This window comes from Cervus elaphus, chromosome 22, assembly GCF_910594005.1.
Source record: "Cervus elaphus chromosome 22, mCerEla1.1, whole genome shotgun sequence".
Taxonomy (NCBI): Eukaryota; Metazoa; Chordata; class Mammalia; order Artiodactyla; family Cervidae; genus Cervus; species Cervus elaphus.
The window spans coordinates 26,091,470-26,116,106 of record NC_057836.1 but is presented as its reverse complement, the minus strand read 5'-3'; the positions used below and the strand labels follow the sequence as shown (position 1 = coordinate 26,116,106).

The following is a 24,637-nucleotide window of genomic DNA, read 5'->3' as shown; positions in this document are numbered from 1 at the left end:
TTGCAACTGGATTCATGTAATTCAATATAAATTTTGGAGGAAAAGCCTAATTTAGCCTCTAAGTAATTAGACAAACAAATCAGATGTGGTCACACTGAGCACCATGGTTTAACTACTCATGTCTCTTCTCATGTTCTCTTGGATCATCAAAATGAACATTAACGTGCAAAAAAAGCCTTATGAAACTTTAGCATGGAGTTGTGAAATTCAAAGCAAAGATCTTATTTATTTTTTCATTAGAGGGATGGGGGCAAAAATCACCAAGTTCAAACCACTAACGTAAGTAGTATTCAAGGAGGGTAGTCATGTCTGTTACAGGCTTTAAAAACACCGATGAGAGGGTACCCTTAAATCACAGCATCGAGAAGGAGAAAACTGTGAGACATATTGGTTATTTGTTTTCCTCATACTCTGTGCAAAAAATTCAAGTTGGAATCTGTTTGCTTCTAGTAGAGCTGTGTGAGAGGTTCGTTTTCTTCGAAGTCGTCTGCAATATGATTCCCTTCTGTACTGTCAAGCTTGGTTATCGCAATTACCAGGCCGCCATTTTGAACCTGTGTTTTATTGGAGCATCAATCCTTACCCGGGTGTTTGCAGGTTGGCTTGCTGATGTCTGCCTAGGAAGAAACAAACTGGTCCATATTTGCTTATTTCTGCATTTTCTAGGTGAGTGTCCACTTCTGACTGGATTGTTTTACAACTTATTTTAGTGGATTTTTATTAGAATGCTTGATTTATGTTATTCCCACCTTGTTTTTAGTATAAAGTGTAATAAATGAGCCTAGAATGTTGTTTCCATTTATTTTATTCTCTGTATAATTTGAGAGATACTCGTAAGTATGTATGTATGTATGTGTGTCTCTATGTGTGTGTTAGAAGTTGCTTTGATACCTTTATCATTGCAGTGATTATATTTTATATTAATTATATCTTCAAATGTCTGCCTTCTATAGAATGCCCTCCTTTTCCCCTTTCTATCACAAGCCCAAATTTGTGACAAATTCTATGTGAAATGTGACGTTCATTTGCTTCACAATTAAAATGAAATGTGCTAAAAAGGTGTTTTGAAGTTCATGTAGAATAACTGTGAAACATTTTCATGAAAAAAGGTCTTTTAATTAGTCATATAGTAATTAAGATTGCATTTGAATACATGATTTCCATGTTATGAGCTATGGTTACCTGCTAAAAAAATGAGTGAATTTAACACTATCCTGTGCTACTTTACATAGCAAAGAAAGAAATATATCCTTAAAATTTGGGAAGCGAAGTGATTGCAAGCAATGTTGGGAAAATATCAAGTTTGTTTGATAAGGTATAGAGACCAAGTGGATGAACAGTTTAGAAATTTAGACTGTGAAGCTCAAGGTGGTCTTCTAGACACAAAGGAGTTATTGAAGATAAGATGAATATATTTGGGAAATCTTTCAATAAACAATCACAGTGAGAGGTTAGAGAGAGAACAGAAAATCTCAGGATGCTGGGCTAGGTGATGGAGAAGTATCAATCCAGGAAAGAACATAAAACCATAAAAAAACTCATTAACAAAGGCACAAATATGATGGAAGGACAGAAATTAACTCCAAGTTCTGAGTTGAGGAACTTAGGAAGGTAGTTCATCAAAACCAACCAGGGCAGCAGAAATGCAGTTTTGGGTGACGGGGAAGATGATGAGGAAGTGATGGGTAGCAGGTATTCAGCCTGTGCACATTTCCATCAGATGGTCAAGTACCAGTCACTGAATCAATCAGAGTGTGATTCAAACTTGGAAACTGCTTCAGTTCTGTGAAACATAAACTAAGTCACTGCATGGCAAATATTCATTCACCATTCCACAAATGTTTCTCATTGACTACTAGGCATTGTTCCAGGTTCTGGAATGTAACAGAGAAGAAGGCAGTCTCTTTTCTTATGAAGCTAACTTTCTCAAATGTGACAGGAGAAAATCAAGAAATAGCTATTTTGTTGGGTGGTAATGTACAATGAACCCACTCCAGTGTTCTTGCCTGGAGAATGCCAGGGATGGGGGAGCCTGGTGGGCTGCCGTCTATGGGGTCGCACAGAGTCGGACAGGACTGAAGCGACCTAGCAGCAGCAGAAGCAATGTACAATGATGAAAAATAAAGCTGGGGAAGTGGACAGGACAGACTAGGTAGTGACAAGACTGCTCTTCTGTATCAGGGAGTATTTTCTGATGAGGAGGCATTTAAGCATGATTTACTCTTTTTTACTTGGTAACAGACTACATAGTAGTGTACATATACATCAACGCCAATCACCTTTGCAGATAAGATCATCTATATCATTTTTCTAGATTCCACATATATGTGTTGATATATGTTATTTGTTTTTCTCTTTCTGACTTACTTCACCCTGTATGATAGTCTCTAGGTTCATACGTGCCTCTACAAATGACCCAATTTCATTCCTTTATATGGCTGAGTAATAACTCCATTGTATATATGTACCACATGTTCTTTATCTGTTCTTCTGTTGATGGACATTTGGAAATCCAAAAAACAGGGAATATATGTATATGTATACTTAGAGCTGATTCACTTTGCTATACAGTGGAAACTAACACAATATTGTAAAGTAACTATACTCCAATAAAAAATTTTAAAAAGAAAAATATAAGCAATTCATGCTAAAAAAAAAAAAACCCAAAAAAAGTTTTCTTTAACAGGCTTCTGAGTTGCCTAAGATCATAGCGTTTTCTCTCTCTATTGATTAAGAACAAATAACCCTTGGGAAAGGTGGTTTTCTTTGAGGGGTGGGAGTGCAGACATCTTTAGTATCTCACATCAAGTGTTTCTGAATTGTTTTAATTTTGTTAAAATGGACTTGATTTGTTCTCCCAAAAACCTTTCTCCCATCCAGGCTGCCACATAACCCTGAGCAGAGTTCCATGTGCTATACAATAGGTCTTTGTTGATTATCTATTTTAAACATAGCAGTGTGTGTATATGTATGGCTGAGTCCCTTTGCTATTCACCTAAAACTCTCACAACATTGTTAATTGGTTATACCCCAATACAAAATAAAAAGTTCCTCCAAAATGGACATGATTTGTTTATACATTCTGAGAGGTGGTTTGAGTTTGAGGGAAAAATAAACTTAGGACTCTGGATTCATTAAAAACACATATTGAGGGAAATATTTACTTTTAGGAAAATTATATTACCTCCAGAATTGCCATGATTAATATTTTAACAAGATTGTCACAAGACGAGGCTACATTCAGCAGAAAAACTTTATTTCTGGTGTGCTTTGGTGAGTCAGTGGTCTATGCATATTTATTTATCTTTTCCTCCATCTACAGGCTCTGCTTTATTATCTGTGGCTGCCTTTCCCTTGGAGGATTTCTACATAGGCACTCACCATCTGATTAACAACGTACCCAAACAAGAGCAGAGGAGGCTGTTTCACGTAGCACTGTTGGCCGTCTGTCTCGGCACAGGAGGAATCAGAGCTATAGTCTGTCCATTGGGTGCTTACAGCCTTCAGGAGTGTGGATCCCAGAAACGAACATCCCTTTTTAACTGGTAAGTAGCACTAGCTAGGAGAGAAAACAGGCTTATGACATCCTTTTCCCTTTGTGCATTTCTCACTGTTTGCTCTCTGGTTCCATTTTGATGGCAGTCATTCAGTCTTTGCCATTGACTGGGCTGGGTACCAGTGAGATAATACCTGTGATTAAGCCAGTAGTCCTGGGGGCCTGTGAGTCAGGTATAGACCAATACAGCTTACCGGCACCTTTTGGAAACACATTGATGAATTTGTCCTCCACGTAAACAAGTGTGAGATGGTGTGTCATATTGAATAGAAGATGGTTTTGGAGCCAAACAGGCCTTGGTTGGAAATCTCATCTCTACACAATTGCCTGATCTTAGTCATGCCATTTATTCTTTATGAGTTTAACCATTTCTAAAGGGTTATCATAATACCTCTCCTTGGATTTTCTTAGAGGTAATAATATGTATATTGCTGGCAGAGAACATGGCACATAGTACTAATCAATAAGTAATCAATAAGTTGTTTTTCTCAGTTATGTCTACATTGTAATAGACTAATTCAGCAGGGATTATAAATTCAGCAAGAAGATGAGAAGGATGGAAGAAGAATTTTACTTCTTAAATATCCATTAAAGCATCAACCAGCATCTCTATTTCACATTCACTTCACCCCCAGCACCTGACAGAATTTCTAGTCCCTAGAAATCAAACCACATTTCTATGAGTCTTTCTCTCCCAGTGAGTTCTTTTACAATGTTATGGATTTCTAAGGAACCAATTTTAATTATCAAATGCAAATTCAAGAAAAAATTGAAATTTTGATCTTAAGAAAAAGTAGTTCAACAATTAGTAGAGAACTTCGTTGTTACTGTCATTCATCAGTGGATATCAGATATATCTGAGATATGTTGTCTTTCTTCCTCTTCTCTGTGAAATGAGCTAGCAACATTTTTCTAAAATATTGTCTTTTTCACCAGTGTTAGCAATAGATAAAAACAAAGTAGAAATAGCATCAGACAAAATGTCTAAAGAGAACTCATATTAAAGCAATAAATGAAAAAATTATAATACATATTATTTAGATATTGTTACATGTAGCTATCTGAGACAGTTCATTTTTTTCTTTCTGTCTTTCTTTCTTCCTTCCTTTCCTTCTCCCCACCCTCCTGCTATATTATATTAATATTACAAAGCACTCAGGCCTATTTTGGATTAAGTCCAGATGAAAGAGAATAATGCTATTTTACCAAAGGTGGAAGGAACTCTTTACTTCCTTACAGCAAATTCTGCCTCCTTGACCTGCCCAAAGGAGAAAGAAAAATCTTTCTTTTTTATTCTATTCAGAGGTTTTAATCCTTAATTAGCAACATCATTTTGATTAAATAAGACTCTGGAGGATTAAGACTAGAGAGCAATCAGTTGTTCTGAAAGATAGCTCTGGAGAATTTATTGTACTGTGGTCTTAGTCATTCAGAGTTGTGTTTAATCAAAGTGACATTTCTCAGCGTTGATTACAAAGGAGACATTATATGAATGAAATATTTCCTCAGGGAAACGGAGGGGACACCCAATGGGTTTGTGCTTTAGGACATTGGAAAGGGGGATGAGGGATGGGGTGAAAATGAATTTCTGCAGCCAGGCCACATTTAAGATGAACACCTTTAGATTGGGTTACTTATTATTTTCTGATTTCATTAAAATCTCCGATAAAGGGATCATGCAACATTTTTTTAAATTAAGGGCGCTGAGAAAGAGATATAAAGAATCATAGAGTGTTATTCTTTAACATGATGAAAGACTGTAGAAATAATAAGCTCCTCGAAGGCTGAAGATAGTTGTTTTTTCTTTCTCAGTTCAAATACTAAACTGTGGAAAAACTTTTATGAACAGCTGCTTGTTGCAGTTTATAGAAATGAATGTTCATTCTACTCTTGTACGTACTGCAGGGGTTGGTGGCAAAATGGATAGAACTCTTGCTGGGCAGCCAGACAGCTGGCAGGAACCTGGATGTGTCACTTAGGTGTCTTACGGTTTTCGGCAAGTTTCTTCACCTCTCAAAGCCCCGGGTCCCTCAACCACAGAATGTGGATGCCTTGGAGTGCTATTGTGGAGTTTTTTACGCAAAATACCATGGCACATTATAGGTATTCAAATCAGGGTAGCTATGACCAGTGTTATTCAATGACAAATCAGTCGTCAGCTAAAGTCATCTTCCAACTTCTGGGAAAGAGGAAGGCCATTTAGGAGAAGGTCATCTTTAAAATGAGCAGTCTATTGATTTATCATCTATTTCTTCAAATCAAAATGCCCCTAGAAATTACAAGCCTGGTTAATATAATAAATTTCAGTAGTGGCTTTTGAAAAAGCAACACACCACTTGAATCCACCACTTGAAGGTTGCATCCAGTTCCGGTTTCAGCACAGATGTCAGATGTTCATAGTTACGAGGCCCTTAATGAGATGTGTCATTGCATCTCTACCACCTAACGCTTCCCAATGATCATGTGAAATAGTGGAGACTGGAAGTCTCAGGCCTTGAAAGCACCACTTCCGAGTGGAGCTGCCAAATGTAGGTGAGAAAACCTCTCCCAGCCAACATCACCATCTGGTACTGGATCATCCTCAAATATGTACCTCATTGAAAGAATAAAGCTAAGCTCCCTGAAATCAAGAGGCATAATAATCTGCCAACTTCTCCTTGTGCCATCATCCAGAACTGAACCTGGCTCTTTCAGCGTTTTCCAAACTCTGAGGTATAAGAGTTACCATACTGGAGATCATATAAACAAATACACCTGTGCAGAATCTTTTCCGGAAGCGAACTGAATGGTGAATAATTAAGTCTGTTCATGACTGTACTTTTTAAATCCTACCACAGTTAAACTTAAATCTTGCTCCCTCACATCTCTACTTTGGGTTTCCCTGGTGGCTCAGATGGTAAAGATTCTGTCCACAATGCAGGAGACCCAGGTTCGATCTCTGGGTTGGGAAGATCCCTAGAGAAGAATAACAACCCACTCCAGTATTCTTGCCTGGAGAATTCCATGGACAGACAAGCCTGGTGGGCTACAGTTTATGAGATCGCAAAGAGTCAGACATGACTGAGCAACTAACATTCACTCATTCATATCTCTACTTACTTCACCTGATAATTTGCATCCCGTCTGCATAGCATAGTCTCTTGTGAACCAGTTACCAGAGTGAATTCTACATGCTGTAAAGGCTCAAATAGTATATTGGTAAATTTCTTGTAAAAGTTTAGAGACTGAATTATTCCATCCCTGAAATTTTGATTATCTGGTACTCAGTTTGACTCTACATAATATATGTCTCCTACTAAGTGTTCTGATTTAAAATACTCAAATTTAATATTTTTTTTTCCTAGGAAAACACTAGAGGTAAAAAATTATTATCCCACAGCCTTTTTTTTCAAACCTGTTGTAATATTTTACTAAAGTATAGTCTGACAGAAAGTGAAATTAGTCACCTAGTTGTGTCTGACTCTTTGTAACCCCATGGACTGTAGCCCACCAGACTCCGCTGTCCATGGGATTCTCCAGACAAGAATACTGGAGTGAGTTGCCATTCCCTTCTCCAGGGCATCTTCCCAACCCAGGGATCAAACCTGGGTCTCCTGTATTTCAGATGGATTCTTTACCAGCCAAGCCACCAGGGAGTATTAGAGTATTGTCTGAGAGAAGTGATTCTCAAACCTAGATGTCCGGGAAAGCTTAAAAATACTGATGCCTGGACCCTGCCACCAGAAATTCTGATTGTGTTAATTTGAGGTGGGAACCAGAGACGAGGCTTTTTTTTAAAGCTGCCTAAGTAGTTAGGTTTGAGAACCACTGCTCTCAAGCAGTGTTGCCTGATTTTAAGAACCACTTGAGGATTTTGTTAAAAAGTGTTTCCCATAACCCTACTTAATGCAGTGTGATGACTTCAATGGGAAGGAAATTCAAAAGGGAGAAGGTACATGTATGTGTATGGTTGATTCATTTTGCTGTACAGTAGTAATTAACACAACATTGTAAAGTAACTATACGCCGATAAGAATTAATTAAAAAACAAAACAAATAAAAAACATTGCCCATGTCCCTACCTCCAACTTCTCAGATCAGAATTTCCTGGGAGCATAGCTGGGGAATGTGCATTTTTACCAAGTGCCTCAGAATTTTGAAAATAGTTCCAGAGACTTAAGAAAAGAGAATTCCACATGTGGTCTGGATTCTTGAAAAGAAATGGAGCTAAACACTAATGGAAGCACTTATTTTGTACCAAGATGCTTCAGAAAATTTTGATGATTCATAACAGTTTTTCTTTACCACTCCAGAAATCTACCTGATTGAGAAATCCTACCTAATCCTTGAGGAGAAAAACAAAATATGAAATTACACAATTTTGCAATGGTAAAATCATAATTTGCAAGATACATTTCAGCTAACAAAATCAAAACAGCTCTTGGCATAGTCTTATTAGAACTCATTTCTTATTAGTACTCATTAACATAGACATAACTCTTTTTATTGCTTTGCTTTACTGTGCTTCACAGGGAATAGAATTTTTAAGTTCAAAAATTTATAAATTTTTATGAATTGTAAATTTTATAAAATTTACAAATTGCAAGTTAATGGCAACCTTGTGTGTAGCGAGTCTATTGGTGCCATTTTTTCCAACAGCCTTTGCTGACTTTGTGTCTCTGAAGCATCTGATAATTCTCACAGTATGTAAACTTCATTATTATTATTTTATTTATTATGGTGATCTGTGATCAGTGACCCTTGATGTTACTACCACCGTGCACTCAAGGCTCAGATGATGGTTAGTATTATTTAACAATAAAATATTTTTAAATTAAGGTAAGCACATTATTTTTTTAGGCATAATGCTGTTGCATGTTTAATGCATAGTTTAATGCGTAGTGTAAACATAACTTTTATATACATTGGGAAACCAAGAAGTTTTTGCACCAAAAACTTCATGCCCCAGGTTATATCTTAGCGGTCTAAAACTAGACCCGTTGTATTGATATCTTCAAGGTATGCTTGCACTCAGAATATCTTCTAAGTTGAATACTGAGGAATAGCTTGTAAACAGTTTTTTTTTTTTTTTTTGTAAACAGTTTTTTAAAAAAACCAGTAGACCTTCCAAAATTCTATTTGCCTGGGCTCCAGCCAAGTTTAACAAATGTGCCCACTCACCATAGTAACAACAGGCACCTCCTCTGTTATCGTTGCCAAAATTGTCAACATTCAGAAAATACATTCAGAATTCCTCTCTAACATGCAATGACAAACTAAACAGTATTGAGAAAAGGAAAAAAATACATTTCTTACATTTCTTACTGATCCTGCAGCTTCCAGCTTTTTCTTAAGGCCTGTGTGGTGGCTTTTAAGCTGTAGATGCATCAATAGTGACTTATTGTCATCAATAAACACGCAGTGGTTCAAATATCTTGAACTCAGAAAATGATACACCTTTTTTTTTTTTTTTCAAAAAAGCAACAGAGTAAATTTGAAGACCTAGTGGGCTTTATTACGTCATTCATGAATTGGGGAGCATCTCTTGTAACAACCGAAAGAGTGCTTTGAAGGGTTGTACAAAATGGAAGGCTTTTGTAGGAAGAAGGGTGGGGCAAGAGAGCTATTAGCAAAAGAAAAGAAAGCATTACTTTGGGGCCAGGATATCTTCTTTTGCGGGTGGTTGTTGGGAAGGGAATGGCAAGGGTTATAGTACATAGGTTGCTGCTTTTTCTCCTGAGGGATGGAGAGGTTCACAAGACAGATGACTTCATTGATGCTGACCAGAGCATTCCAGACTGGTTGATTACATTTCTGGGGAGGCTCAAAACTTCAAGTAAGTCATGTATCTAAGTCTAGGTTTGATATCATGAACTTTAGCCCAAGTGACATTATTTTGGGCCTGGTTTTCTCTTCAGCAACATTAACAACTGTTAAAATTGGGATGTTGACAGAAGAAAGGAAAATAAAGACAGAAAGGGAATGAGAGCAAGTTAGAAGAGTGAGAGGCAGGGACAGCAAAGAAAGAGGATGAAGCATTCCCCCGAATTTCTTAATTAAAAATAAACCTTTTACTTTAATCGTGCTGCCTGTCCACCAGAATCAATGATCGTCTTTTATTAAGCTGTCTTTTCTTTAATAGCATTGTTGAAAAATACTTACAAATGAAAAGTAGAAAAAAGTTATATAAATGAATTTATTTACAAAACAAAAACAGACTCATTAATTTTGGAAACAAACTTACAGTTAAAGAGGGGAACTTAGCAGGGAGGAATAAATTAGGAGCTTGGGATGAACACACAGATACTACTATATTACTGTTGTTTAACTGGTCAGTCATGTCCTACTCTTCTGCAACCCCATGGACTGTAGCCCTTCAGGCTCCTCTGTTCATGGGATTTCCCAAGCAAGAATACTGGAGTGGCTTGCCATTTCCTTCTCCAAGGGATCTCCCTGACCAAGGCTCGAACCTGGATCCTGCATTGGCAGGCAGGTCCTTTAACACTGAGCCACCTGGGAAGCCCACACTACTATATTTATAACATAGATAATCAACAAGGACCTATTGTATAGCACAGGGAATACTACTCAATATCCTGTAATAACTCATGTGGGAAAAGAATCTGAAAAAGAATAGATATATGTACTATTTAACAGATTCACTATACTGTATACTTGAAACCAACACAAGCATTGTAAATCAATTATAATCCAATAATTTTAAGTAGAAACTGCAAAACTGCCTCTGGTCTGTCTTTCTCCAAGTTCATATCAGCTAGATGATTATTTGAAGTACTTCAAAAAAAGCAGACATTACTTTGCCAACAAAGGTCCGTCTAGTCAAGGCTATGGTTTTTCCAGTGGTCATGTATGTATATGAGAGTTGGGCTATAAAGAAAGCTGAGCGCCAAAGAATTGATGCTTTTGAACTCTGGTGTTGGAGAAGACTCTTGAGAGTCCCTTGGACTGCAAGGAAATCCAACCAGTCCATCCTAAAGGAAATCAGTCCTGGGTATTCATTGGAAGGACTGATGTTGAAGCTGAAACACCAATACTTTGGCCACCAAATGCAAAGAGCTGACTCATTGGAAAAGACCCTGATGCTGGGAAAGATTGAGGGCAGGAGGAGAAGGGGACAACAGAGGATGAGATGGTTAGATGGCATCACTGACTCAATGGACATGGGTTTGGGTAAACTCCGGGAGTTGGTGATGGACAGGGAGGCCTGGTGCGCTGCGATTCATGGGGTCACAAAGAGTTGGACATGACTGAGTGACTGAACTGAACTGAACTGAATGGGCCAGTGGTTATGCTAGAAGGAGCAGTGACTGACAGCCGCATCCACCATGAAATCAGCGCCCAAGTGTTACACTGACTCTTCTAAACAGTTCAATTTTAACCCATTGAAGAGCCACAAATCCCGGTGAAGAGCCACCATAATCCTGGTGAATTATCTCCGTATCATTCCATGAAGAATAACATATTCTCTCTGAACTCCTAAAATTGTCCGCTGAGGCTTGGGATGCCTGGAAGTTTTCCTCCCCTCTTTCATTATGTTCTCAAGTAGGATGGAAAGCCCATTTCAAACTGTGTCTCTTATAATAACTTAAAATAAGTCTGAAGCATGTCAAAATTGGTCAATCTAAAAAATGATAAAACGTTTGAGTGACTTTAAAAATTATTACTAAATAAATTATGGCGAACTTTAAAATTATTAATCCCAAAAGGTTTGCTAAATTTTGCAGCAATAAGGTTTTTCCCCTTTATTTGTATTCAACACTGTGGAATCATGAAGACCAAAAAAAAAAAAAAAATTACCATTTATATATACTCCCAATTATTTGCAGTTCCCAGTCCGTGTTTAAAAGTAGACTAAAGAAACATATTTTTACTGCTGCTTTCAATTTTCCTTAATCACTGGTATTTATTTTGCTTTAGTGCTTTGCTCTCTGACTTTCTGTGTGAGAGGTGCTTTATATATTCAATTTGCTAGTGAGCTATGAGATGAAAGGAGTCTTAATGGTGAATTTGAAGACTGTGGATTTTTATTTCTTTTATTTTTTTTACAGTTGATACATATATAATTTCACCCTTAATTATCTATGGCTTGTCCTGTCCATGGATCAACAAAGACGTATATAAAGCGTGATTGTACTAGGCAATTCTTTTAGAAAATTACACAATCAAATAGGTCGGGTGACATTTGTTAAAATACACTTAGTACTTTATGTGAAATCTCTTCCTATACAGAGATACTCAGCACTATAATTCTTTGGTTTATAACTATATTTCACAAGATGTAAGTCTTGGAAGAATTGTAATTTTCCTTGACCCTCTTTAGAGTAATTCCGTTTACATTCCCCAGTGGTGTACTGAAGAGTCTCACGGTGTCCTCTTGGATTTCTCCGCAATACTTAGCATTTGAAACAGGGTTTCTTAAAGATTAAAAAGGACTATAACATTGCTTGCAGCTCCAGCTTCTCTTTGTTACTACCAGCCGCAGTTCAAGTGTGCGGCTTGCAGAAGCATTAAAGATGACCTGAGGTAGAGCCAAGGGACTCTATCCCATTGTCCTAGAAGATTCTAACTTTGTACCTCCCCTGCATGGTGATAAATAAATCACTATTAGTAGATTATAGTCAGTCAGCTTACTCGGCATGACAGTGCTTGTCATTTGATTACTTTCCTGTCAGTTATGGAGAGTAGATGTTCAAGATTTTGAACGGGGTGATCATTTCATGGGTGCATACATATTCAAAACTTAAATTGACAAGATGACATTGGTCAGACCACCATATGACCAATTTCAAGATGGCCGTCAGACTCACTGTACTGTTTCTATATGTAGCCCCCTTCCTCTGCCGATAAAAGCTCTTGCCTATTGATTGTCAGTGGAAGAGAGTCAGCCTTTGGACAGGAGTCTGCTCTCCCCTTGCCCCGGTTATCATGTCCAGCTCATTGTGACCCCATGGACTTAGCCCACCAGACTCCTCTGATTTCCCAGGCAAGAATACTGGAGTGGGTTGCCATTTCCATCTCCAGGTGATCTTCCCGACCCAGGGATCAAACCCGGGTCTCCTGCACTGCAGGCGGATTCTTTACCAACTGAGCCACCAAGGAAGCCCCCTGCCCTAGTTGCTGGCACCCAAAACAAACCAATTTTTTCTTCCTACCAACTTTGCCTCTTTATTGGCTTTTGAGCAGTGAGCAACCAGACCCCACTTAATAAGTATGTATTTAATAAGAAAGCTAATAAACAGAGATGCAGATGGCTAACGGGCATATGAAAAGATGCTCAACATGTCTAATCATTAAGGAAATGCAAATCAAAACCACAATGAGATATTACTATCACTTCACACCCATCAGAACATCTATCATCAAACAGAACACAAATAACAAATATTGGTGGGGATGTGGAAGAAAGGGAACCCTTGTGCACTGGGGGTGGGAATGTAAATTGGTACAGCCACTGTGGAAAACAGCGTGGAGGTTTCTCAAAAAACCAAAAATAGAACTACCATATAGCCCAGCAGTTCCACTTCTGGATATATATATCTGAAAAAACAAAAAAAACCCACTAATTTTTAAAAGAATCATGCACCCCAATATTCAGAGAAACATTATTTACAGTTTCCAAGATATGGAAACAGCCTGTGTCCATCAATAGATGAATGAATAAAGGAGATGTGGCATATACATACAATAGAACACTACTCGGCATAAAAAAGAAAGAAATTTTGCCATTTGCAGCAACATGGATGGAATTGGAGGGTATTTTGTCAAGTGAAATAAGTCAGATAGAGAAAGACAAATACTGTATGATTTTACTTATATATAGAATCTAAAAAATGCAACAAACTAGTGAATATGACAAAAGAGAAGCAGATTCACAGATATAGAGAATGAACTAGTGGTTATGGGGTGGGGGACTATAGAGGCTAGGGGAGTGGGAGGTACAAACTGTTGTATGTAAGATAGCCTACAAGGATGTATTTGTACAACATGGGGAATAGAGCCACTGTTTTGTAACAGCTATAAATGGAGAATAGCCTTGAAAATTTTTATAAAAATTTTAAAAATGGAATTTGAAAAAAAAAGCTAATAAACAATATTTGCAAAATCTAGTTTGGCTCATATACTACTACTTTATAGCTTATGTTTATTAAAAGAATTAAAATTAGCAATTATTATATGAAGCTACTCAATGGCAATTTTATTTTTGTTTCTGATTCCCAGGTTTTATTGGATCATGAACCTGAGTGCAACTGTGGTCTTTCTGGGAATATCTTATATCCAGCACTCAGGGGCCTGGGCCCTGGTTTTACTTATTCCTTTTATGTCCACACTTATGGCTCTGATAACTCTTTATATGATGCACTATAACCTGATTTATCAGCCAGAAAAATGTAAGTAAATCTCACTTTACTTTTTTTTTTTTTTTTGGTTTTTATGGTTTTCTTAACACATCTTCTTCCTCTTAGATTCCCTATAATTTCACTTTCAACTCAGAGAATTTGTAGAGTCTGTCACTTACTTCACTTGAGAGCAACAGAATCTATAAGAATATCAATAATCTCTATCTTATTTTCCCCTTGTTAATAAAGTTTTACTAATGGAATATTTTAAGCATAAACAAAAGTAGAAAAAAATCATATATGAACCCTTCTATCTAGCTCTCAGCTTCAACGATTCTCAATTCATTTCTACTCATTTTTTCCCCATCCCTACTGGTAGTTCTGAAGCAAGAACTAAATATTACAGTGCTTTGTATGTGTGTGTATAAAAAGAACCTATATATATGCTCAATACTTGAAAAATATAATCACAATGTCATTAATGCACACAGAGAATTTCTTAAGATGGTCAAAAAAAAATCTGTTTCCCTTTTAAAATCTGTTTATTTTGTTTTTTTTAATAATTTATTCAAATAAAATCCAAATAAGGCCCATATATTCCAAATGGCAGCTATGTCCCTTAAACCATATATATTTCCCCTTCATCTCTATTTCTCTCCTTTCAATATTTTTATCCTTAAGAAATCTGAACATCTCACACAACCTGAATTTTGCTGATTACATCCATTTAATGTCATCCAAAGGTTTTCCCTTTTTATTTCCCCTAAAACATCTGACAAACATAGATCGTTGATCAGATTCAGATTTTTCATTTTTGGCAAAATTCCTTCACAGATGGTGTTAGGTACTTCACACTGTCTCGTTATCTGCTTTTTCAGGGTCAGTACCCATTGATAATTTTTGTCTAAATCTAAGATCCCATTGGGGGTTGCAGGTTGGTGATATTCTATATTTCTTCCTCTTTTATTAGCTGAAATAATTCTATAAAGAATTTCTATAAAGAGAAGTTTTATTAGCTCAAATATATTCTTAATAACTATTTCATTACACAGAAGTACAGTTTGTGTAAGGAAAGGAAGTTCAGTTCAGTTCAGTTGCTCAGTCATGTCCGACTATTTGTGACCCCATGAACCACAGCACGTCAGGCCTCCCTGTTCATCACCAACTCCCAGAGTCCACACAAACCCATGTCCATCAAGTCAGTGATGCCATCCAACCATCTCATCCTCTGTCATCCCCTTCTCCTCCTGCCCTCAATCTTTCCCAACATCAGGGGCTTTTCAAATGAGTCGGCTCTTCACATCAGGTGGCCAAATTATTGGAGTTCCAGCTTCAACATCAGTCCTACGAATGAACAGCCAGGACTGATCTCCTTTAGGATGGACTGGTTGGATCTCCTTGCAGTCCAAGGGACTCTCAAGAGTCTTCTCCAACACCACAGTTCAAAAGCATCAATTCTTCAAAGCTCAGTTTTCTTTATAGTCCAACTTTCACATCCATACATGACTACTGGAAAAACCATAGCCTTGACTAGACGGACCTTTGTGGGCAAAGTAATGTCTCTGCTTTTTAATATGCTGTCTAGGTTGGTCATAACTTTTCTTCCAGGGAGTAAGCGCCTCTTAATTTCATGGCTGCAGTCACCATCTGCAGTGATTTTGGAGCCCAGAAAAATAAAGTCAGCCACTGTTTCCACTGATTCCCCATCTATTTGCCATGAAGTGATGGGACCAGATGCCATGATCTTAGTTTTCTGAATGTTGAGCTCTAAGCCAACTTTTTCACTCTCCTCTTTCACTTTCATCAAGAGGCTCTTTAGTTCTTCTTCCCTTTCTGCCATAAGGGTGGTGTCATCTGCATATCTGAAGTTATTGATATTTCTCCCAGCAATCTTGATTCCAGCTTGTGCTTCTTCTGGCCCAGCATTTCTCATGATGTACTCTGCATGTAAGTTGAATAAACAGGGTGACAATATACAGCCTTGACGTACTCCTTTTCCTATTTGGAACCAGTCTGTTGTTCCATGTCCAGTTCTAACTGTTGCTTCCTGACCTGCATACAGGTTTCTCAAGAGGCAGGTCAGGTGGTCTGGTATCCCCATCTCTTTCAGAATTTTCCACAGTTTATTGTGATCCACACAGTCAAAGGCTTTGGTATAATCAATAAAGCAGAAATAGATGTTTTTCTGGAACTCTCTTGCTTTTTTGATGATCCAGCGGATGTTGGCATTTGATCTCTGGTTCCTCTGCCTTTTCTAAAACCAGCTTGAACATCTGGAAGTTCACGGTTCGCATATTGCTGAAGCCTGGCTTGGAGAATTTTGAGCATTACTTTACTAGTGTGTGAGATGAGTGCAATTGTGGGGTAGTTTGAGTATTCTTTGGCATTGCCTTTCTTTGGAATTGGAATGAAAACTGACCTTTTCCAGTCCTGTGGCCACTGCTGAGTTTTCCAAATTTGCTGGCATATTGAGAGCAGCACTTTCACAGCATCATCTTTCAGGATTTGAAATAGCTCGACTGGAATTCCATCACCTCCACTAGCTTTGTCATAGATGCTTCCTAAGGCCCACTTGACTTCACATTCCAGGATGTCTGGCTCTAGGTGAGTGATCACACCATCATGATTATCTGGGTCGTGAAGATCTTTTTTGTACAGTTTTTCTGTGTATTCTTGCCACCTCTTCTTAATATTTTCTGCTTCAGTTAGGTCTCTACCATTTCTGTCCTTTATTGAGCCCATCTTTGCATTAAATGTTCCCTTGGTATCTCTAATTTTCTTGAGGGAAAAGATTATAAGTGTCTAATTCTTTCCCTCTATTTTTATTTATTTTTATTTTTTTTAACAGATATAGAAATGTATTTATTTATTTTTTTTCCCTCTATTTTTAGATTTTCAAATTAATGAGGTGAACTTCAGTGTCTTCCAACGATGATCTATTAGTTGTTTTTAACCTATTATTAAAAACAACTAACAGGTCATCTATTAGTGACCCTGTGGACTGGGCTGTAGCCCACCTGTCTTCTCTGTCCACGGGATTCACCCAGCAAGAATACTGGAGTGGGTTACCATTCCCTCCTCCAGGGGATCTTCCCAACCCAGGAATTCAACCCGCGTATCTTATGTCTCCTACATTGGCAGGTGGGTTCTTTACCACTATTGTCACCTGGGAAGCCCATAGATTCCATATATGTGCATTAATATACAATATTTCTGTCTTACTTCACTCTTTATAATAGGCTTTAGGTTCATCCCCTGCATTAGAACTGACTCAAATTCATTCCTTCTTATAGGTGAGTAATATTCCATTTTATATATGTACTACAATTTCTTCATCCATTCATCTGTCAATGGACATCTAGGTTGCTTCCATGGTCTACTACTGTAAATAGTGCTGTGACGAACAGCACTACAAGTTGTTGCTGTTGTTGAGTTGCTAAGTCATGTCTGACTCTTTGTGACCCTGTGGACTGTAGCCCACCAGGCTCCTCTGTCCATGGGATTTCCCAGGCAAGAATACTAGAGTGAGTCGCCATTTCCTTCTCCAGAAGGTCTTCCCGACCCAGGGATTGAACCCACACCTCCTGCATTGCAAGTGGATTCTTTGCCCTTGAGCCACTTGAAGAGCCCTTCCATGCACAAGACTTTTGTCTATTTGCTTTGTCTTTGCATAGTTTATGTTTGAAATCAAATTTACCTATCTTCTTTATGTTTCTAGATTTTGAATTATGGTGAAAAAGTTTTCCTCACTCCCAGATTATAAAAGAATTCATTCATATTTCTTTTGGCATATATATATATTTACCTTTATATCTGTGACCCATTAGGAAATTGTATTAGAATAAGCTTTAAAAGTGAACTCAATTTTATCTTTTTCCATATGACTGTTTATTATCCAGCCTCATATTAAAAAGTGTATTTTTTCACTGCTTTGAGGTGCCACCTTCCTGTATACCACCACTTGGATTTCTGGAATTTCTGTTCTCTTTATTTGATCAGTCACTCTGTTCATATTATCTCTCTTGTTTATAAAAACTCTGATCTTAATTTCTAACATATTTTACTTTCAGTAGTACCTTCACTGTTACCACTATTTCTACCCCTTATCTATACAGCTACCACTAATAACAATGCAAGAAGTTATATTTTTTAAAATTAAGCACATTCACCACTTGTACTTCATTTCACCCCATACCAGTGAGGTGGGCAAGAAAGGCACAGTGTTCCCTTTTACAGACTATACTCCATGGACTTTGTTTCTGTTCTTGTACCATTCCGAGCTTTACTTTTTCACCTAGCACGTTGTGTTGAAATGATCTATTTCTGAATACAGTTAAAAATTCATGTGTCAGTTTGGCAGAAATCAACACAATAATATAAAGCAATTGTCCTTCAATTAAAAATCAGTGAAAGTCGCTCAGTCGTGTCTGACTCTGTGACCCCATGGATTATACAGTCCATGGAATTCTCCAGGCCAGAATACTGGAGTGGGTAGCCTTTACCTTCTCCAGAGGATCTTCCCAGCCCAGGGATCAAACCCAGGTCTCCCGCACTTCAGGCGGATTCTTTACCACCTGAGACACAAGGGAAGCCCCAATTAAAAATAAATAAATTTAATTATAAAAGAAAATTCCTGAGTCGTATACATACTTGGAATATAGTAAATGCTTAGTGTTTGTTATTGTTAAACTGAGTGCAGAAGATGAGACATAATTGAATTTAATGAGTTGCCCAAGATGTCACAGGCAGTGGCTGATGTGGAACCAGAACCCAGATCTTATTTTTCTCAGGCTAGAGCTTGTTTTTTTTTACACCACGTACTGAGGCAGTGAGACAGGGAAAACATCACCCTGGAAGCCTCGGCCTTGTTTCTCCAAGTTCTGTGTTCTGTCAGTCACAGCTGGGCAATACACAGCCTCCTGGCAGCCTGTGGAATGGGTTCATTATGCAAAAAGATGTCTAAGGGATCCTCTCTGTCAGCCCCAAAAGGCAAAAAAGAGGAAAATGTAAAGGAAGTATAAACTTTTGTCAAAAGACCACTTTGGCATATTCTGGAGTATGTAATTCTCACATAATTCTTCTTTTGTGAATGTGTTAGTCACTCAGTCGTGTCTGACTGTTTGCAACCCATGGCCTGCAGCGTACAGGCTCTTATGTCCATGGGATTTTCCAGACAAGAATACTGGAGCAGGTTGCCATTTCCTAGTCCAGGGCTTCTTCCTAAGCCAGGGATCAAACCTGGGTCTCCTGCATTGCAGGCAGATTCTTTACTTTCTAAGCCAACAGGGAAGCTCATACATAATTTTTACATTCAGATTTTCTAAATATTCAGCATCCAACCATTTGCTTCCTAATCTCCTATTTGAAAGTATATATTCATCTGAATAAAGAACTACAGTTCTTCATACAAATCTATTTGGTCAGCTCTGTTTACTGCCAGACTACTGTAGTTCACATGCTACATATTTTAACATGTGATAAGGTAACCTTTCTTTGGACAGTTACAAGAAAAAAAATTGTATTAGCTGCAGGTAAAATTATAAAATGTTCACCAGTGGTTTACTTTACACAGTACTCTATAAAATGAATATTTTTGAGTTGTTTTGCTTTGTTTTGTTTTCTTTTTCAAAGTTATACAATCACCCAACTATGGTGAAGTAAAACTCTGTCCTCCCTCTAGGAAAGTATATCATCCTTATTTTGGCTTCTTCCTCTCTGATAACTAAATTGGAACTTCCTCAAAGCTGTAATTCAAAGCCATGGGTGACCTTAAAGAAATGATTTTTTATATGCTACCTTTTATTTTAAGGTAACTTTTCAAATGTGGACCATGCATTCCATTATGTTTAGCTGTCAAGCACAGTCTTCATTTGCATTTCTTCCCACTGCTGTAATTTTGAGAACTGGCAGGTGACCAAAGAAGGGGGAAAAAAAGTGCATCTACCATCTAGAGTGCAATGTAGGATTTTTTATTATAATTAAGTGGCATAGATATTCATGATTAGATCAAGGTCAGAGGAGCAGACCATCAGAGCCAAGGACTTAAAGGTACAAAGAATTAAAAAATTGCTTTCTAAAGTTTTTTTAAAAAAATAGTAATGGTTACGATCTTTTAAGTTTGGCAATAAGCATTTAAAATAGCTCGTCTGTTTAATTTGAAAATGTGCACACCTGGTGTGTTTGCCACGCACGTTTAAACTGGAGCTTGAAGTCTCAGTTGCATTTTCATTTCAGGCTTTTTTTTTTTTTCACCTTCCCAGTTTCTGCTCCTGGTGTAGAAAAGCAATTTGAGGATTATAATGACAATGGATTTTTTTAAAGGCTGAGTCTACAAGACACACAATATTATTTGTACAGAAGGCTTGAGTTTCCCATTAAGCCTAATAGATTAATCCAAGAATGTGGTATGATGTTTGGATACAGATGTTTTCAGTGAGACTTCCCTCCTGACACGTAGGGATAGTTACAGTTTGAATGGATAATGGATGCTCCCTCTGCATAGACAGAGTACAGCATAGCTCTTTTTCTCTCCTCCTTACTGGCTCCCTCTCAGTTCACCTTATCAATTAGGTTTATTACTTCCTCTTTCCTCTGACTAACAGTCCATCTAGTTTATTGTCCACTCTTTCTCCTTGGCCACCTTTTCTCATTCTTATGAGAATGGAGTTGTTGATCAGTCACTCAGTTGCGTCCAACTCTTTGCAACCCCATGGACTGCAGCATTCCAGGTTTCCCTGTCCTTTATTATCTCGCAAAGTTTGCTCAGACTTATGTCCATTGATGCCATCCAACCATCTCATCCTCTGTCGTCCTCTTCTCCTCCTGCCCTCAGTCTTTCCCAGCATCGGGGTCTTGAGTGAGCTCTTCACATCAGATGGCCAAAGTATTGAAACACAGCCCTGGGATTTATTCCAGGACCCCATTCTTCTCTCTTCGCCCTGTTTCCTTAAGTGACCCACACCAAACACTCCATTTCATTTAACCTCTCTCCTCATCTTGAAACTCACATTTCTGACTTCCTATTCACCATTTTTATTTGGTTATCTAGGGGTCATCTCAAATTTAAGCTGACCAAACCTCAACTCTTAATTCATCCAACTGCAAATGTGCTTGTCTTTTCCATCTCCTGTAAGGGGAACAGAAGTAGCATCCTCAAATCTTCTCATTTCTTCAGCCTCTCCCCATGTCAAAATATCCTGTTGATTCTTCAACAACACATCTTAGTCTTTTTTTAACATCTTATTTTATAATGAAGTATAGGTGATTAGGTGATAGGTGATTAACAATGTTGTATTACATATGTACAGTGAAGTGATTTAGTTATACAAGTATCTATTCTTTTTGAAATTCTTTTCCCATTTAGGTAGTTATACAATATTGAGTAGAGTTCCCTGTGCTATAGAGTAGGTCTTTGTTGGTTATCCATTTTAAATATAGCAGTGTATACATTATATGTGATGAAAACTCAGCCATTAAGAAGAATGAAATAATGCCATTTATGGCAGCGTGGATGGACTTAGTCATTGTCAGTATATACTGAGTGAAATAAATCAGAAGAGAAAGGCAGTTATCATAATGATATCACTTATATGAATCTAAAAAAGATACAAATGAACTTATTTATAAAACAGAAACAGACTAACAAACTTAGTGAATTTATGGTTAGCAGGGAGGAAGGAATTGGGGGGGTGGGTAGTTAGGGGTTTGTCATTGACTTGTAAACACATCCTGTTCTATTCACTTCTCTTCTTGCTGCTCTCTGGTCAAGTCATCACTACCTGTTAACTGTCTTCCATCTTTGTCTCTTGTTCCTTAAAATCCATTATGCACGCAACTACGAGTTCCAGAGTAACTTTTCTAAAACGTACATCATATCTTATGTATACTCTGTGTAAAATTTCTTAATGGTTTCTCATAACATGAAAAATAAATTCCAGGTTCCTTACTTTGGCCCGTAAAGTCTGACCCTGACCAACTCTTAGACCTTATTTCCTTCCAACATTCTGAGCTACAGCTTCATTGACCTTTACTGTTTCTGAGCCTCTCCCAGCTCATTTCTACTTCATGACACGCTTGGTATATGCTCCCTCTGGGTCATTTTGCCTATTTCCAGTCTATTCAACTCTCAATTCAAATTTCAACTCTTTAGGTGTCGTCTACACCCAACCCCAGGCTTCCCGGGTAGATCAGTGGTATAGAATCCGCCTGTCAATGCAAGAGACACTGGAGATGCAGGTTTGACTTTTGGGTCGAGAAGATCCCCTGGAGTAGGAAATGGCAAATCACTCCAGTATTCTTGCCTGGGAAATGCCATGAATGGAAGAGCCTGGTGGGCCACAGTCCATGGGATCACAAAGAGTCTGACATGACTGAGCAGGAACACACACACCTTTCTTCTCCAGTCTCTATCTTATAACTTCACTTTGTCTTCACCACTGAACTCACCTAGTATTTCCCAGTGTGTGTAGTGTCTTCTCAGGGACCTATAGATCTTTCTTCACTACTATATTCTTAAGGACCAGAAAAGTTACTGGCACACAGTAGGTATGTAATAAATATGTTAAATGAATGAATGAATGTTGGCATTCACATCTGTTTGGCATCACTTGTGCACACTTCAAGGGCTAGCTAAAATTTTAGACCTCGTTCATACTTAATCATTTCTTGCTCTTAATCATTTTGTTTTTATTGTTTCATATCACTATATCAGATACAATTTTATTTGTTTAAATAAATTCATTTTTCAAAGTGTGTATTCAAGGTAGGCTACTCAAAACTTGGTCCATCAACCAATGCTTATCATAAATTGTTACTAGTGTGAAACAAAGAAAAAGCAAACAAACAAACAAAAAACAAACAAAAAAAGTCACTGGGAGAAAACATGTAGAAGTATTATGGAAAGTTACATCATATATCTGTTGAATTTAATACTCATGATCACGTTTTGTATTTTGTATCTTTGTTTTTATGTTATTTCTTAAGTATTTCATTTTATCATACTTCACAAATGTATTGACTATTATAGTTGAGAAATTTTTTTAAAAAACTTTTAAATTTTTTTTATTTATTTTTATTAGTTGGAGGCTAATTACTTTACAATAATGTAGTGGTTTTTGCCATACATTGACATGAATCAGCCATGGATTTACATGTGTTCCCCATCCCGATCCCCTCTCCCACCTCCCTCCCCATCCCATCCCTCGGGGTCTTCCCAGTGCACCAGCCCTGAGCACTTGTCTCATGCATCCAACCTGGGCTGGTGATCTATTTCACCCTTGATAATATATTTGTTTCAATGCTGTTCTCTCAGAACATCCCACCCTCGCCTTCTCCCACAGAGTCCAAAATTCTGTTCTATACATCTGTGTCTCTTTTTCTGTTTTGCATATAGGGTTATCATTACCATCTTTTAAAATTTCATATATATGCGTTAGTATACTGTACAGGTCTTTATCTTTCTGGCTTACTTCACTCTGTATAATGGGCTCCAGTTTCATCCATCTCATTAGAACTGATTCAAATGAATTCTTTTTAATGGCTGAGTAATATTCCATGGTGTATACGTACCACAGCTTCCTTATCCATTCGTCTGCTAATGGGCATCTAGGTTGCTTCCATGTCCTGGCTATTATAAACAGTGCTGAGATGAACATTGGGGTACATGTGTCTCTTTCAGATCTGGTTTCCTCGGTGTATATGCCCAGGAGTGGGATTGCTGGGTCATATGGCAGTTCTACTTCCAGTTTTTTAAGAAATCTCCACGCTGTTCTCCATAGTGGCTGTACTAGTTTGCATTCCCACCAACAGTGTAAGAGGGTTCCCTTTTCTCCACACCCTCTCCAGCATTTATTGCCTGTAGACTTTTGGATAGCAGCCATCCTGACTGGCGTGTAATGACACCTTGTTGTGGTTTTGATTTGCATTTCTCTGATAATGAGTGATGTTGAGCATCTTTTCATGTGTTTGTTAGCCATCTGTATGTCTTCTTTGGAGAAATGTCTGTTTAGTTTTTTGGCCCATTTTTTGATTGGGTCATTTATTTTTCTGGAATTGAGCTGCAGGAGCTGCTTGTATATTTTTGAGATTAATCCTTTGTCTGTTGCTTCATTTGCTATTATTTTCTCCCATTCTGAGGGCTGTCTTTTCACCTTGCTTATAGTTTCCTTTAAAAACTTTTAACTTTTAACACAGCTAATTTCAGAAGCACTAATTCAAACTCCCTTTCTTTAGAAATAATAAGATAGCAATATTAACTATTTAATAAGATTGGAGATACCAATTTATCACACATAAAAGTAGATCCCAGTTTTCCTTGAGACATAGTGATTTGTTTATGTGAAGAAGAAATAGTGAATTTAAAACATTATATTCAATAAAATCCTGAATTTAAAACATAGGAAGGAAATTAGGGAAAATGCCTCTGGAAATAATCTTTTACCCTTCAAATAGTTATCATTTAATAATAAAGCCTATTTGAAAGCACAGAGTAAGCTGGATCAATACCAATAATAACCCTTCTGACTACTCGGTACTGTTTCACAAGAGTTGAGCAGAGAACAGGTTGATGAGCAACTGAAGCAGGATCAGAAGGAAATGTCAGGAAGCTAAGCCTCCAAGCCCCGACCTGTTCAAATTCAGTCTCTAGACTATTCATCAAGACATTTTCAGTTCTCATCTTACCAAAACCTTAAGTAAACTAATTGAAATAGCTGAGAAAGTTTCCTAATAGAGCAGTTCTTCCTCC

The 24,637-nt window shown here is 37.6% G+C and overlaps 1 protein-coding gene across 1 annotated transcript in view; it reads left to right on the top strand.

Annotated features, from left to right (window-relative positions):
• The first annotated feature begins 305 nt into the window (after nt 1-305).
• The window catches only part of SLC15A5 (solute carrier family 15 member 5), an 89,394-nt gene continuing 65,062 nt past the window's right edge, over nt 306-24,637 (top strand). The window contains exons 1-3 of the mRNA XM_043882313.1: nt 306-666; nt 3,323-3,545; nt 13,775-13,944. Of these exons, the coding sequence (XP_043738248.1) occupies nt 306-666; nt 3,323-3,545; nt 13,775-13,944 (754 nt within the window). The remainder of the gene's footprint in view (nt 667-3,322; nt 3,546-13,774; nt 13,945-24,637) is intronic.